Source organism: Microtus pennsylvanicus, chromosome 17 (genome assembly GCF_037038515.1).
Source record: "Microtus pennsylvanicus isolate mMicPen1 chromosome 17, mMicPen1.hap1, whole genome shotgun sequence".
NCBI classification, from domain to species: Eukaryota; Metazoa; Chordata; class Mammalia; order Rodentia; family Cricetidae; genus Microtus; species Microtus pennsylvanicus.
Window position 1 is genome coordinate 7,590,966 of NC_134595.1, and position 15,535 is coordinate 7,606,500.

Consider the following 15,535-nt stretch of genomic DNA (forward strand, 5'->3'; position numbering starts at 1 on the left):
GTGTGTTGGAGGAAAATTAAACACCTACTGGCTATTTGTCACATTTAAAGGGCTGTCATAGTCTCTAAGTATGGAAACAGAAAATAAAGCGTTTAAATAAAACGTGGTAGGGCCTGGATTGGTGCATATATATGCCAGAGGTGGGCCAGCCTGGTCTACATGGTGAGTTCCAGGACAGCCAGAGCTTTTTACCGAGACCCTGTCTTTAAAACAAAGCTGCATGTTGGAGGTAGTAGCAATTTGAAAAGTCAAAGATGTTGAGCAGTTCTAAGATTTTGGATTCAAAACTCAAAATTCATTTTAGAGGCTTCAAATAAAAGAGGGAGGCATCCATAATAACTCGGGAAATAATATCCTTAAAGGGGCAGTAATTTGTATCATACCATTAGAATAGAAAACAACATTGCTAAGGACACTGTTAAATCATAAGTGACGAGGTCTGTGGGTGTGCCAGGGCAAGAGAACACTTGCCCAGCATTGGTGAGGGGCCCTGAGTTCAGCTTCTAACATCCTAATGAATGACAAGGAACAAATTTAAAATGGATAATTGTAGAGCTGTAAAATGACTTGAGGCCCAGCTATCCCCTGTGGGGCAATCGCTTATTACCAAAGCAAAATACCTGTAAGTTAATGAAATGTGTGTTGAAAACATATTTTGTGGTGATTATAAAGGAGATACAGCAGTAGTTAGCTTTGCAAAATACAGATAAAACCATAACAAGGCTTTAAATATATTTCCTAATTCAGTCATCAAACATGGTAAGAAGTAGGTTGGTTTCTAATACTTGGTTATTTTGTTTTAGCCAGCCTCAGTCTGCCAGATTTTTGTAGACCTTACATAAATATTCCAGTTTATGAAACCATCATGTATGTAACATTGAAGAATATTATTTTCAGGTGTGACTTTTGTTTATGCTGCATTTGTTTAACTCTGTGAAGCTGTGTCACTGTGCCTGTCTAAAACACCTGAAAGTCCTAATAAAGCGATGAACGGCCAGTAGCAGGGCCGGAGCAAGAATAGGCGGGGCTAGTAGGCAAGATTATAAAGAGAAGGAGAAAACTAGGAAGAGAGAGGAGCAAGAGAACAGGGAGTGGAGGAAATCAGGGCAGCCACCCAGCCGGTCACTGAGAAAGAAGAAAAAAAGTAACAGAAAGAGAAAAGCCCAGAGGCAAAAGGTAGTCAGGTTAATTTAGGTTAAGAAAAGCTGGGAAGAAAAGCCAAGCTAAGGCGTGCATTCATAACTAATAAACCTTTATATGTGATTTATTTGAGAGCTGGGTGGTGGGTCCCTTAAAAAGCCAAAATAGTACAACATCACACTACAGTCACATGTTCCTCCTCCCCTTATAGTCAAGTTTATGGGGCTCCCAAGAGTAGTAAGAATCAGAGGCTGTTTAATGGCATGGGTTTGAAATATACTTTAAAAAAAACACAAGGAAGAAAACAGTAATTTCTGTAGCTTATTTTGTAACTTGATATGCTAAGTCATTTGTAAAATGGTTTTCTATTTTACTTATTTAACAAAATCCTGAAAGAATTCATGTACCCTTAAAAATCAAGGATCTGTTATTTTAAAGATACATTAAATCAGGGTCCCAAGAAAACTATATTATGAGAGAGAGGTAAAGCTAAAGACCCAGCAAGAGCAAGGAGAAGAGAAGGGCACAGTTCTTGCTGACATAATTACAACCTGACTGGAATCTGTAAAAACACTCAGGTAAGCGATATTGCCCGCGATTTCCTGAGACCGACTCCAACGCGGGCACTTGCTCCAGCACTCCTTCCATTCAGGAAGCCCAGGCAGCACTTAGGGGCAGCTGACACTGTGATAAATTCCAGAGATAGAGATCCAAGCCTGGCTTCAAGCAACTCAGCCAAGAATGGATTACAAACACAGCCTTTTCTGTCTCCCTTCTCTGCTGTGTTTCTTTCTCGCACTTCACATCCAACATAACACAGACTTTTATTTTTCTCTCGCTGGTCTAGAATGTAATAAGCTGCGTGAGCTCAGGCCACTTTACTCAGCGCTGACTCCCTAGAGCCTAGGCTATGGTTCTCAACAAATGGCGAATGGGAGAAGATTTAATTCTTACATTCTGCAGGTCTCTACTAATTTCCTGGGTTTAAAAAAAAATTAAGCTCAGTGACATCCAAGTATCAAGATACTAATAGTAATAAGTGGCCAGTCTTGGATATTAGCAGTCTTGACTGGGTCCAAAGCTAGCCTCCTGCCCAATTGTCATAGAATAGGCGCATATGGGAGTTTGTTACTGTTCTTTATATTTCTGTGCCAAAAAACAACTGTCTTCCACTGTTGTATATACATCCATGTATTTATGATAAAACTCAGGCATCTGATGTGAGGCAGTAGAGGTAACAAGTGCTCCTCAGGTCAGATTAAATTTGAGCTAACCAGTACTTAGAGCTGAAAAGGAAGAGGTATGCAACAGAACTATAGGAACGAGGACTGGGTACAAGAAAAGACAATGCTGGCCACAGAGATAGGAGAATAAAAAATAATTTCCTTTGCTTGTGAATCTCTATATTACTTTTATCTACAGTAGTCTAAATTGGAAGCAACCCTAAAATATACCATCTGTAAAAGAATAAGCAAAGTGTGGGGTGTCTATCTATTCTATTATAGAATGCCACTGTGAAATAAGTGTTTTTAAAAGTTTTTTCATACAATATATTTTATCATATTCTCTCAACTCCTAGATCCTGAGTTGGTTTTTTTTTTAAGTGAGCATACAAAATAATGGGTTCCATTATGACATTTGCATTCATGGATGCATCCAAAACAGAATGCTGACTGAAAGAAACCAGGCACAAGAGAGTAAACATGTCAGGCTCTGGGAAGACAGTGACAGCCATGACAGAAAGCAGCCGGACAGTTGCCGAGCTGAGGAGAACTGACTGGGTCGGCAAGAGGGGTGTGGAAAACATGCTGTGTCTCGATCCTGGTAGAGTGAGTGCAAAGTTCATCAAAACATTTAAATATAGCAATACACATAGATCATATTTCACTAACTTCTCCTTGATGAAAGTGGACACAAATCTCAAGGCATCTCTAGTCCATAATTGAAAGCTACACTGTATTGGGAAGATATGTTGTGAAGATCAGAAAGCCCAAGATAGTGGGTCCAGCTAAGTGGTGGAGTGCATGCCTAGCGTGTGCCAGCCTGTATCAAGTCCTCAGATCAAAAGCAATGGTTTCCCTGGGTTGGGAGGGATGGCATATGGAATAGCAGTGCTATGGCTTAAACGTAGAACATCATGCATGCTAGGTAAATACACTACTTGACCTCCTTCACACGCTCTTTTCTTTCCATTTTCTTGTTTTAGTGTATTTTCTTTGAGATGCGTTCTAAGTTTCCCAGGATGGCCTGGAACTCACTGTGTCACCCAGGCAGTGAACTTGTCATTCTCCTGCCTCAGCCTCCCGGAGTAGCTGGAATCACAGGCCTCCCCTCTAAGCCTATTCCCTTAATACATAAGCAAATAGTCCATGTTAAGAGGCAGTGAACTGCAGTAAGAGCTCCAGAGCTTATAACACCACTGACCATCAACAATCCAGCTTCTGCTAGCCTTCTATCTATCCGTTCTCAAAGCACTCATCCCAGGGGCCCACGGCTTCCCCTTCATTACTGTTCATTTCCCAGGTACCTGAAAGAACGGGAGTTGCAGTCTTCACCATGTCTCTTCTTAAGTTCTAGAAAAAATTCTACACATTTGTCATGTAACGGAGCCTAGGATGTACAGGTCTAGCAGTTCAAATACATTTTCTCCTCCCACAATATAGGCCTTTTTAAACTTATTTTTTATTACTTTATAAATAATACCATTCAAAATTTCCTCTTCCTCCCCTCCTATCACTTCCCTCCCGCTCCCCTACTCCCCCTCCCACCTCCCCCTTTAGTCCTAAGAGAGGGCAGGGAACCCTACCCTGTGGGAAGTCCAAGGCCCTCCCTCCTCCATCCAGGCTTAGGAAGGTGAGCATCCAAATAGCCTAGGATCACAAAAAGCTAGTACATGCAGTAGAGACAAATCCCAGTGTATAGGCCTTGTTTTTAAGAAGAAAATATGTGTTGGTTGGACAATGGTCTCCAACTTGAAAAGTGGGTTCTTGATGACTAAGTTAAGTTGTTCAGTCTTGCGTCTGCCCTCTGTCATTTCAGTTTTGTGAGCCCTTCAGTATTTAAGCTAAATTTGATTTGGGTTTATTTGTTACATATCCTATCTAACATCACTTACTTTTCAATATGGTAAGGTAAATTTGTAATGAACTTAGCTTAAAGGAAAATACTTATGAAAATTTAAAATTTTTGATAATAAGACAGTTTCCAGGGAGATTTCATGAAATGGCAAAAACAAATAAAAAATAAAGCGCTGATAGTAGGATCTTGAAGCTGGAGAACCTGTGCTAAATAAATGAGATGGATTCTGGGAAAGAGGCGTGACTCCAGCGCAGGCGCTGTGGGACGGTAGAGAGCTGGCTGCCATGCCAGATAGAAGGCACTTTCGTAAATAGTGGGCCAGGACAATATTCCTCAGAATTACCCGACATCTGGTATCTATTTTTAAACAATCTCTGAGAGTGGCGAAGATGAAACTGGTCCAGCTGATAACTGTCAGAGACGGATGGCACGTGGGGTTCATTAAGTGCTGCTCTGTACTTTTTAATGTCTGACATGTCCCATAATAAACAGAAAAACAGGAGCAATTTTTCATGGGATGCTCCCCCCCCCTTCGTTTAATTATTTTAAGACGTGGTCTCATGTCTTCTGGGCTGGCCCTGAACTAGCTATGAGCTGAGACTAGTCTTTAACTCTTTCCCCTCCTACACCCAGCATCCAAGTGGGCTGAGCCTTAAAGCTGCTCTTCAAGAATAAACAATTTATACATTAAAAAGAATAGTGACTACAGTTCTCTGAAGTCCATTAAAATTTCCAAAATTCAGTCAGGCATATTGGTTACACTTTTAATCACAGATCTTTATGAATTTGAGTGTTCTAAATTATAGCCAGTTATAGAACAGCAAAGTCCATACAGTAAAACTCTATCTTAAAAAAAAACCACACCCATGAGTTCTTACTAATTCTAAAATTAATCATTACTATTAGAAGTAGCTAAAACATTATCAAAAGAAATAAAAGAATGAAGATTATTTTGTGTCTCTTATTTATAAATTATAACTCAGGATGTAGCAATCATGTACATACAACTTCTAGATACCCCTTCAAAAAAGGACTTGGCATTTTATAAGAAATACATTGGAATGTCTGATATAATGGCGAACACATGTAATCCTAGCAACAGGAGGCTGAAGGAGGAGTCTGGCCTTGATGCCTGCATGGGCAACACGGCTGTCTATTGCAGTCTCTTAACAATTGCAGTAAAGTAGGAATCACAAGAACATCTGAGCCAGGTGTGGTGGTGCATATCTGTAATCCTAGCCCTCTGCACACTGAGACAGGAGGACAAGTTCCTGGCAGTTGGGGGAGAATTCATTTTTCGTTAGGGATGTATTGGCTGGCCCTACACTCATCTATTGCAGGCAGCACTAATTGGACTCAGTGGGCTATTTTAAAAGGAAGGTATAAGGTGGAGGACAGGCAGTACCAGGGAGAAGGCATTTAGTTAGATGCAACGATACACTGTCCAGATGTATGAAAATGCCAAGAATGAACAGTAATACTCAGGGAGTGTGAGAGAGACTTAGCCAGCGGCCTGCAGCTGCTGTCACCTAGGAGATCCATGTCGACTTTTTTCTTGAGACAGGGTCTCACCTTAGTCCAAGCAGGACTGGAACTTGCTATGTAAACCAGACTGACCTCAAACTCCTGATCCTCCCGGCTCTGCCTCCCTCCTGAGAGTGACAACCACAGGCACGCACTACCACACCCAGCTTGACAACTTTTAAGACCAAGCCTCTCTAGGACTGAGCAAGGATGATCAGTGACTGGAACACACTGAAAGGCAGTCAGCTCCACAGCTTTCCTTTGAGAGCTCGGCATGGTTGGCCCTGTACACTTCATGGTTAAGGGATCTGTTCACCCTGCTCAGTACAAACTCCTCCCCTTTCTGTGTGTCACCCATGTTACTTCTTAGTAAATCTCTGGAAGCTCTGCTTCTCAGCTGCTGACTTCTGTGAGGCCAGACAGACACGGACAAAGCAAAACCATTAAAAAGTTCTTATGAAATGCAGTTAATGAATACAAAAGGAGTGAATTTATAAAAGCAATTTCAATTACCAATAAAATAACAAATTGTTGATGTTAAGGCACTTGGAAAAACTTAGGATACTTTATGCACATATCATATTAATACTATCTGATTTTCCTGAACAACTTCAGTGTATGAGAAACTGCATGTGTGTCTGATGCACTGATATGATAGGAATATCTACAGCACAGCTTACTAAGTTATCCGGGGGAAAGGACTGAGCCCAATCTACACCTCTATATCTTTCAATTTATAGGAATTAGAGAAGATGGAATAATGAACAAAAACCATCATGAAAAGATCAACGAGGCAAATTAATAATGGTGGATAGTCTACAAAATTCTGTCATTTCTTATAGAAGGAGGCCCAGAGTTGGTATAATTCCAGAAGTAACTCAATGTTTTGATTCCTAACAACTCAACGCTATGAAGGAATGAGGAAAACATGTGCATGACACTTTGGTGACAAAATCTCAAAGCAGTTGAATAAAGAAGTCTAGATGAACAGATGCTTATTCATGCCTGGAAGGTGGCAGCGGCTGACACTTTTCTTTACACTGACTGGAGATCCAACTCATCCCAAACCAAAGCTCCATAGGATTTTTTTTTATAGTTCATTAAAAAGGTATATAGGGTTTAAAAAGAAAAGCAGCCAAGGCAATTTTGACAAAGAACAAAGCTAGGGAAATTCTACCATCTAGTTTTAAAACCTTCTAAAAGCTTCCAAACTCAGGATAGCAGCAGAGGAATTAGTCATAGATCACTGCAACAGAACAGGGCCCACAAACAGACCCAGATAAACACGGTCAGTTGGTGTCTAACCAAGGTGCAAAAAGCAGTTCAATCATTAAAGATACTCTTTCAACAGTTAACATTGGAACACTCAAACACAGACTGAAAGAAAAGTTAAAATGTGAAGCTTATACTGTACACAAAATTACTGAATGAGCACAGATCTAAATGAATAATACAAAGTTTTATTATTTATACAGAAAAAGTGAATGACCTAGGTTTTCAGTAAAGAGTTTTTAGATGTGATAGCAAGTATAGGATGTATAAAAGAAAAAAATGATCATAATTCAAACATTGAGAACTTTTTAGTAGAAATAAATGGTGAAATATGAAAAGGCTACCTATAAATCACATATCAGACAGGATCATCTACCAGGAACAACATGAGCCAGGCTTGAGCAGCAGCTGGATCAGCAGAATGTCCTGTGACCTGTGATTCCCCTGGAACAGCACGGGAAGCCTGTGAGGTCCTGCTGCCGGATCCCAGACGGTTTCTCATGGTCTCGCTAGTGCCCGTGAGCTTTCTGCCTCATCACCCTTAGGCATACCTACAAAGTGCTCAGCAGCAGCAGGGTCGTCAGACCCATTGGTTTCAGTTCCCTTCGCTTTAAGGACACTTGAAAGCTAGTACTTTTAGTTACTCTTTACTTTCTATGCTAGCAATAATCCCAGTCTAAAAATACAACTAGCACATACACCGAGAATGGGGGAGGGGAGGGAGGAAAAGAGAGAGAGAAAGAGACTGAGACTATCAGCCTGGCTTTGCCCTGTGTTTCACAAAACCTAAAATAGACACTTTCCAAGCTCAACATTAGGAAAACACCCCCCCCCCCAAAATATGGTCAAAAGATTTTCAAGAACTCATCAAAGGAAACAGGTGGAAGGAAGATAAGCATTAAGAAAAGCTGTCCTGACATCAGTAGGACCAGGGAAATGATAATGAAAACCATGAGACATCAAGGGGCTGGAGAGAGAGCTCAGTGGTTAACAGCAGTTGTTGCTCTTGCAGAGAAAGCAGGTTCGGTTCCTAGCACCCACATGGCAACTCATAACCAACATCAGTTAACTCCAGGTCTAGGAGAGCAATGGCCTCTTCTGGCCTCCATGCCAACCAGGCCACACACATTGTACACAGACATATATGCAGACAACACCCATATGGACATAATATGCATTAAAATTTTAACAAGACATCAGTATATGCCTTCTGTAGTAGCTAATATGAAGGTGACTCTTAAGTGGATGGCAGAAAGTAAATGGTCCAGATGTCTGGAGAAAGTCTGCAGTGCTTTTATCCATGCAATTCAACAGTTCCCTCCTGGGAATTTAACCCTAAGACGCTAGATTTAACTTTAACCTGGACCAAGATCTCGCAAAGGAGAATGAATAATAAATAAACTGTGGTGTGCTCATATGGAGACACTGCTTAACACCAAAGAGAAGAAAGCTATTGATCCATGCAAAATGCATGAGTCTCAAATGCAGTTTTCTAAGACAAAGACTTTCTCAAGAGGTTCTATGCTGTATAATTCCATGTTTATATCCATGTCCCAAAAAGACAGAACTATGATGACAAAGAGCAGATCAGGGGGTGCCGGGGGCTAAAGGTATGGGAAGCTATGATATAAAGACCATAAGGGACATTTTGGTGAGCATGAAACTTTTCTGTATCCTGGTTGTAGTTATTAGAGCTGCATGAACCTATGAGAACTGAAATAATAAATCTATATATGCTAAAATTCTGAGAGCTGCAAAAAGCAATTTTCAGTACATACGACAAAAGGAAAAATATCCATTATTTTTTAAAGGAATAAGGGGAGAAACAATCGGGTAACTAGAATACAAGAAATTTAAGGGTTGATGCAACCAAACGGGATCTTAAAGTGTGTGTGTGTGTCTTACGTACGGGTGCCAGTGTAGGCCAGAGGACAGGATTGGATCTCCTTCGAGTTACCGACCCTTGTGAACCATCTGACTTGGATGCTGAGAATGCAACTCTGGTCCTCTAGGAGACAATACCTGTTCTTAACCACTAAGCTATGTCTTCAGCTCTCAAACAGAGTTTGTAGGTCATGCTTAGATCCTAATTTAAACAAACTAACCCCCCAGAAGGCATTTTTTTATATAATCTGGAAATTGAAATGATCTTGGAATTACATGTTAAATATAAGTTTCTGCAGTATGATAATAGTTTGCTAGATATAAAAAACAAAACATTTCATCTGTTACATATGAATTCTGGAGTACATGTGGGTACCAAATAGCATTAAATCTGGGGCTGGCCTCAAAAGACTTGAGGCCAAAAATGTCTATGCTAATGACTGCAAATATAAACTGGAGATTGGTTATCCTATGCTTTATTTTTAGTATAATTCTAACTCTCCAGAAATCTTTCTTGAAAATAAAAGGTTTTAAATAGTATTTTTCAGCATTTATTATAAAGCAGTAGACATATATAAATCTTAAAAAAAAATGAAAATAAAGCAGTAGACACAGGGCCTGCAGTTGTTTTCAATCTCAATGTCAAATTTTTCCAATGACTCCAAATAAATAAATGCTGTATATGCCAAAAATAATACTGACATGAAAAAAAACAATCTAGAAATCATATACTTTCAGCAGTAAACACTAAGATTACTAGGTTAGTGAACATTTGCAGTTGGATTTTAAAATAGCAACTCAAAGCAGTTTTCAATGACACCACCAGGAAACGGGGGAAAGGTCACTATAAAGCCACAGCTCTGATCCTATGAATCTCAGCCTCCAGACAAAACCATCCGAGCCCTTAAACTCTCATTAATATTTACAAGGCAATGCTTCCTCCTGCTTGCCCAGCTTGCTCTTTTGAGCGTTGTTATTATTTATTGTTTCTTAAACACTCAGCACCGCGTAGGATTCAGATGATAAATTTCCTCCCTAGGGGACACTACACAGTCACACAGAGCACAAAGGCTGGCTGTTTAAGAAATTAACGCCAAATGCAAAACTGAGGAGCACATTCCATTGTTTTTTTTTTTTTTAAATAAGGTTATAAATTCTAAGTTAAGGGAAGAATACTTATTCAAACCCACGGCTGTCCACCTCTATATTGCAGCCTTAAAGAGGTCAAAGGGGTAAGGGAGAGTTCTAGCACACCCTTTAAAGCTCCTGTTGGCAGGAGAGACGTATAAGTTGCAAATGTAATACTTAAGAAGAATTTAGGGACTAGAAAGATAGCTCAGTGGTTGAGTGCTTGCTGTTTCTGAAGAGCAATGGAGTTGAGTTCCCAGCACCCATCCTGGGCAGCTCACAACCGCCTAAAACTTTAGTTCCAGAGGATCCAGTACCCTATTCAGTCTCTGTGGGCACCCACACTAAAATGCATATATATTCTCACACACATAGATAGAATTAAAAGTAAAATCTTATTTTTAAAGAAGAGTTTAAGCCTGGCTTAGTGGTGCACGCCTTGAATCCCTGCAGAGACAAGCAGTTCCAGGCCAGCCTGGTCTATGTAGCTTTTCTAGATCAGCCAAAGCTACATAGCAAAGTTTTCTCAAAATATAAAACAATTTGAACCCTTTTAAATGTTAATAAGTGTACATAAAAGGAGTTCAGCTGGCAACAGTGACCCCAGAGCTGTGAATTAGGAGGGAAGGAATATCCAAAGATCCCACCTCTCATCCGCTATACCCATTTGTAGGAACAGTTGAGCAAGAGTGTATTTCCATTTTACAACTTCTCACTGTCATACTATGTGCAGAAAAATCAAACTACTAAAATGTCAGTTTATGAATTCCATTTTTCTATGTAAGTCTTAAATATGACTTTCACACACTCATATTTTAAATGCTTACTTTTATCATACTTAGCCTACCTGGAATGTTCAAACTCTATTACTCCTAGTTTGTAGGAGGGTTAGTCCAGGAGGGTTAGTCCAGGCTTCCTTCCCAATGTGTTTAACAGCCTAGTTTACAGAAGATGCACAATATTTAGTAAATATAAATAAATCACACTGTTGGAAAATAAAAGCCTCTGCTTTGATACCTACCAACCTTTGGGGGTTTATGGATGATGAATGAATTACTGAGTTCTCCTCTTTAAGTTGAACTGGAACGGGATCTGTTGAAAGCCATGTGTCTTAGCTAACAAACCATGCGTCTCCATCAGAACACAGTCTCCTCTCTCAGTGCCTCATACACATTCAACACCTGATTTGTTTTAAAGTTTTACTTTATTTTTAATTGATACATAATTGACTGTGTGTACTATATATGGTACCGTCTGGCCTTTTCTGAATAAAGGGTTCTAGTCATTGTTTAAAAAGCATGGGGTAGGTGGTAAGATAGTATAAACCAATGTTCTAGGGGATTTGGAACAAAAAGTAGCTGAAATGACTTTCTGTGAATTACAATTATTTTGCCTTTTCAAAGTCTGTAAGTATTATTGTTATAAGAATATAATATTATTTCTGCCTCAACTTTAAGAATCACAGTGATTTATGCTCTTCAGAATTTGAAAGACAAGATATTAAGGCTCTCAAGTTAGAAAATTTTCAATATTCACTGTATAAAAGGTTAAGGCTTTTACCGCATAACTTTAGACTTTCTGGGTTCAAAAGTTTTATCGTTATCTTTATATTTTATTTCCTTCTCTTTAACAACCATACATAAAAACAGCTTTCCTATTTCCCCCCTTTCCAAGTTACAATTTATCTCAAGGAGATCTGAATCCAGATTAGCTGTATAATAGGATTCGGGGATGCAGGCAGATGTCTAGCTGTCACTGACGATCTGTCTCGCAATCAGCTCTCGCATTATTTCATTGGTACCGCCATAGATCGGCTGAACCCGAGCATCCACGTAAGCTCTAGATAAACGAGAAGATAGTTGAATTGATGTAAACATGGTAGAAATGTTAAGTTCTAGAAAACTACTGATTATTTAACTAAGGAACTCTCAGCAGTAAGCACTCCTTATAACTGGTTTTTCTAGTCCGGCATTCATACTAGGTTGGTATACTAAAAGCCATTAAGATAAGACATGGTAATTCGAAACAACACAGGCACACTAACATAATTTTATGAAATTGAGCATATAGTGCTCGCTTCGGCAGCACATATACTAAAATTGGAACAATACAGAGAAGATTAGCACAGCCCCTGCGCATGTATGACACAAATCCGTGAAGTGTTTCATATTTTAAACCAGCCTACAAACCACAAACCCAGAGAACTTAGACAACAATGAGGACACTAAGAGAGACTTACATAGATCTAATCTACATGGGAAGTAGAAAGTAGAAAAAGACAAGATCTCCTGAGTAAATTGGGAGCATGGAGACCATAGGAGAGGGTTGAAACAGGAAGGGGAGAGACAGGGAGGGGAGCAGAGAAAAATGTAGAGCTCAATAAAAATCAATAAAAAAAATGACCATATATAACAACAACCTGAAAAGTCTATGTTTAAAAATGCATAGAACATCTTGGTTTCTTATCTTTTAGTCTCACCAGAAAGTTTAAATCAACTGACCTTAAGGATAAAAATAACTTATTTCCAGCCATTCCTTTTCATTTTAATCACTACAACCACCACCTGATGCTCTAAGAAATTATTTTCCCCCCAAAGTTAACAAGTAGCTTATTCTGGGGGTGACTAGGTCACTCTTGTCTAAGTGGCTGGGCCCCTGGGACACACACAAGCCCATACCCAAGGTTCACTTTTCTCTTGTTCTGCTGCTGGGAGGAAACCCTGACTGGCACAGGGACTGAACTCAGGACCTTGATCGGTGAGCGCTCTGCCACTGAGCCACGTCCCAGCCTTAGGACTCACTTTGGACAGCTATGGTAGCAACCATCTCTTTTCACCCCTTCTCCTTTCCCTGCAACCCTCTGGAATCAAGGGAATACTTAATACAGCTTTGCAGGCTAAAAAGGAGATGTAGAGAGGCTGATGCATTTGTTAATTAATGATTACCACTTACTGGTGACATAACAGATAACTGTCCGACTGGAACAAGAATGTAGGTGTCTCGCCTCTTTGGCAAGAGAACTCTTATTAGGTCACAGTGCTTTCATTGTCCCAAGCCTGTGGAGCTAGTTATTGAGCTCTGGACTTTGCATGGCAGGAACATTAAAGACCTTTCTTTCTCAAATACAAAATTGGGGCTTTAACTATTTAATTTCTAAGACAAAATGTGCACATGACCAACTTTGAGCTCAGACTTTCCCACATCGACCAAGGCACTTTGCAGATAAGTAAGTAGATCCTCATTTAATATTTACCTCCACAATGACCTGCATTATAAAGGGAATTAGGAGGCTCAGCACTTTCTGAGATCTATGAACTCCACTCCCAACCCTGGAAGATTTTGTTATTGCACTCCTATCTTCTGAAGCCTTTGCCTGGCCTGCCTGCCTACCCGAGCAATCCCAATGCTTCAGACATTTTTGAGCTGGGTTGGGTATTTATTTTCACATTAAGGGAGTTCTACCAAGATATGCAATGACAGACCAGCAGACATTTCATAAGTTACCTATTAAATTTACTAAGATTAACAGAGAAAGGCAGTAGAGAAATGTTTAACTCCAGTGAAGTTTTCTGTCTCAGCTTCTCCACCTAGAAGAGCTAAGAGATCTTCAAGGGTCTAATGCTAAACCTAAGGAATAAAACTAAAACCAACTCACATGCCAAGACTTGGCTATCTAAAAATCGTAAAAGGGAATAAGACACGCCTTTTACCTATAAAGCCAAGACACAATAACTTATCTATCACTTTTTCCATCCCCCCTACCCCCACACTAATAATGTCACTTAACCTGGGGGAGGTATGAGAATCCCGAGTTGGATGATTTCCTAAATCAAAGTCTGTACACTATAGCCACACATGGTTTAATATGTAATTGGCTTCTTGCTATCATCATTTCCCACATCCTAGGGGGAAAGAAAAGATGTCTAGCCTGACCCCCCCCCACTCCTGCAGCCAGGATATCCAGCCTGACCCCCCCTCAAGCTCCTGCAGCCAGGACGTCCCCACTCCAACCAGCTACCCTCAAACTGTGAGCCAAAACCCACCCCTTCCTTCCCTTCAGCTGCTTCTGTCAGGGGATTTTATCACACTAATAAGAAAAGTAATGCAAGGAGTGTGTGTGTGTGTGTGTGTGTGTGTGTGTGTGTGTGTGTGTGTGTGATAGACAGACAGAAACAGAAAGAAGGGGGGATATGAATAATTTAAGGAATGACTCTTTTTTTTAGAAATGGTATATATTTTAAAGCCAAGCTTCACATTTAAAAGTATGCTGGACTCTTCGTTATCTTTAAAAGTAAACCATAATGAGAAGCTAATAAAATAAAGCCACTTGTGTTTGCATGAACATATTCACTGAAAATGCACATTTTGGTATATTTTCCCTATATGTTTACCATATAAGGTACAGTAAGAAAATCTCATTTCTTCATATCCTTAAGAAAAGCATCAGCCAGATGGTGGTGGTGCATACTTTTAATTCCAGCACACCAGAGACAGAAACAAGAGGATCTCCGTGAGTTCGAGGCCAGCTTGGTCTACATAGCAAGTTTTAGGACACCCAGGGCTACACAGAGAAACTCTGTCTTGAAAAGAAAAAAGAAAAGAAAAGCTCATAGTAAGAAAGGAGAGAAAGAAAGGGTGTGGGTTTGGTATATTAAAGGAAAAAAATCTATTTTTAATTTTTTTTTAAAAAAAATCAGATTTTTTTTAATAAAGAAAGAAATAAAGGCATCATAGGCTGGGTGTGGTGGTGGCGGCTCGCACCATTAATACCAGCACTTGAGGCAGAGGCAGGTGGAGTTGTGTGAGTCTGAGGCCAGCCTGGTCAGACAGGGTTGCACAACAAGACCCTATCTGAGGGTGGGGAGAAGGGGAAGAAAAGAAGCATTGTAGACCCCCGTACTTACTTTGCAATCGGGTACTCCCACATATATCCCCAGCCTCCATGGAGTTGTACACACTGATAAGCCACGCTGTTTTGTAATTCAGATGCCCTAAATGATGAAAATAACAAGCAGAAAAAGAGAGATAGTTGAGTTGGTAGAATACTCAGAAATCCTTAGAGTCAAACCCTACAACACAGAACTGCAGTGGTAGTGTATGCCTGTAACCCAGCACTCAGGAGGTAGAGGCAGGAGGATCAGAAGCTCAAGGCCAGCCTCTGCTACATAGTGAATAGAAGGCCAGCCTTGATAATGAAACTTTGCCTTTAAAAAGTTCTCTCACTACTCAACAATTTATAAACTATCGTTTAATAGTCAACACCATTATGTTCATAAGCCTGATATGTTCAAGAACAAGGCCATTAGCTATGCAAAATTCTCTTTCCAAAACCAAAAATATATAAAATTCTTTTTTATACCTTTTCCCGTAAGCCAAAGAATGTGTCATAGTTTACAGAACGTGTAAACTATCTCCCCCCCAGCCCGAAGTGTAAGCTCATGGTAACGTCACATTCCTTTTTAATCTCATAATCCGGTCATTATAAAATCATTACACAAAGCACCATGCA

The 15,535-nt window shown here is 39.9% G+C and overlaps 1 protein-coding gene and 1 non-coding gene across 2 annotated transcripts in view; one reads left to right on the top strand and one right to left on the bottom strand.

The window, feature by feature from the left end:
- Positions 1-11,211: 11,211 nt before the first annotated feature.
- Acadl (acyl-CoA dehydrogenase long chain) overlaps positions 11,212-15,535 on the bottom strand; it is a 34,894-nt gene continuing 30,570 nt past the window's right edge. Inside the window, exons 10-11 of the mRNA XM_075951258.1 lie at positions 14,931-15,017; positions 11,212-11,865 (exon numbers count right to left, since the gene is read on the bottom strand). Of these exons, the coding sequence (XP_075807373.1) occupies positions 11,772-11,865; positions 14,931-15,017 (181 nt within the window). The 3' untranslated portion in view covers positions 11,212-11,771. The remainder of the gene's footprint in view (positions 11,866-14,930; positions 15,018-15,535) is intronic.
- Positions 12,096-12,200, top strand: LOC142837233 (U6 spliceosomal RNA). Its single transcript, XR_012908223.1, has one exon. It is a non-coding gene; the product is annotated as a U6 spliceosomal RNA (small nuclear RNA).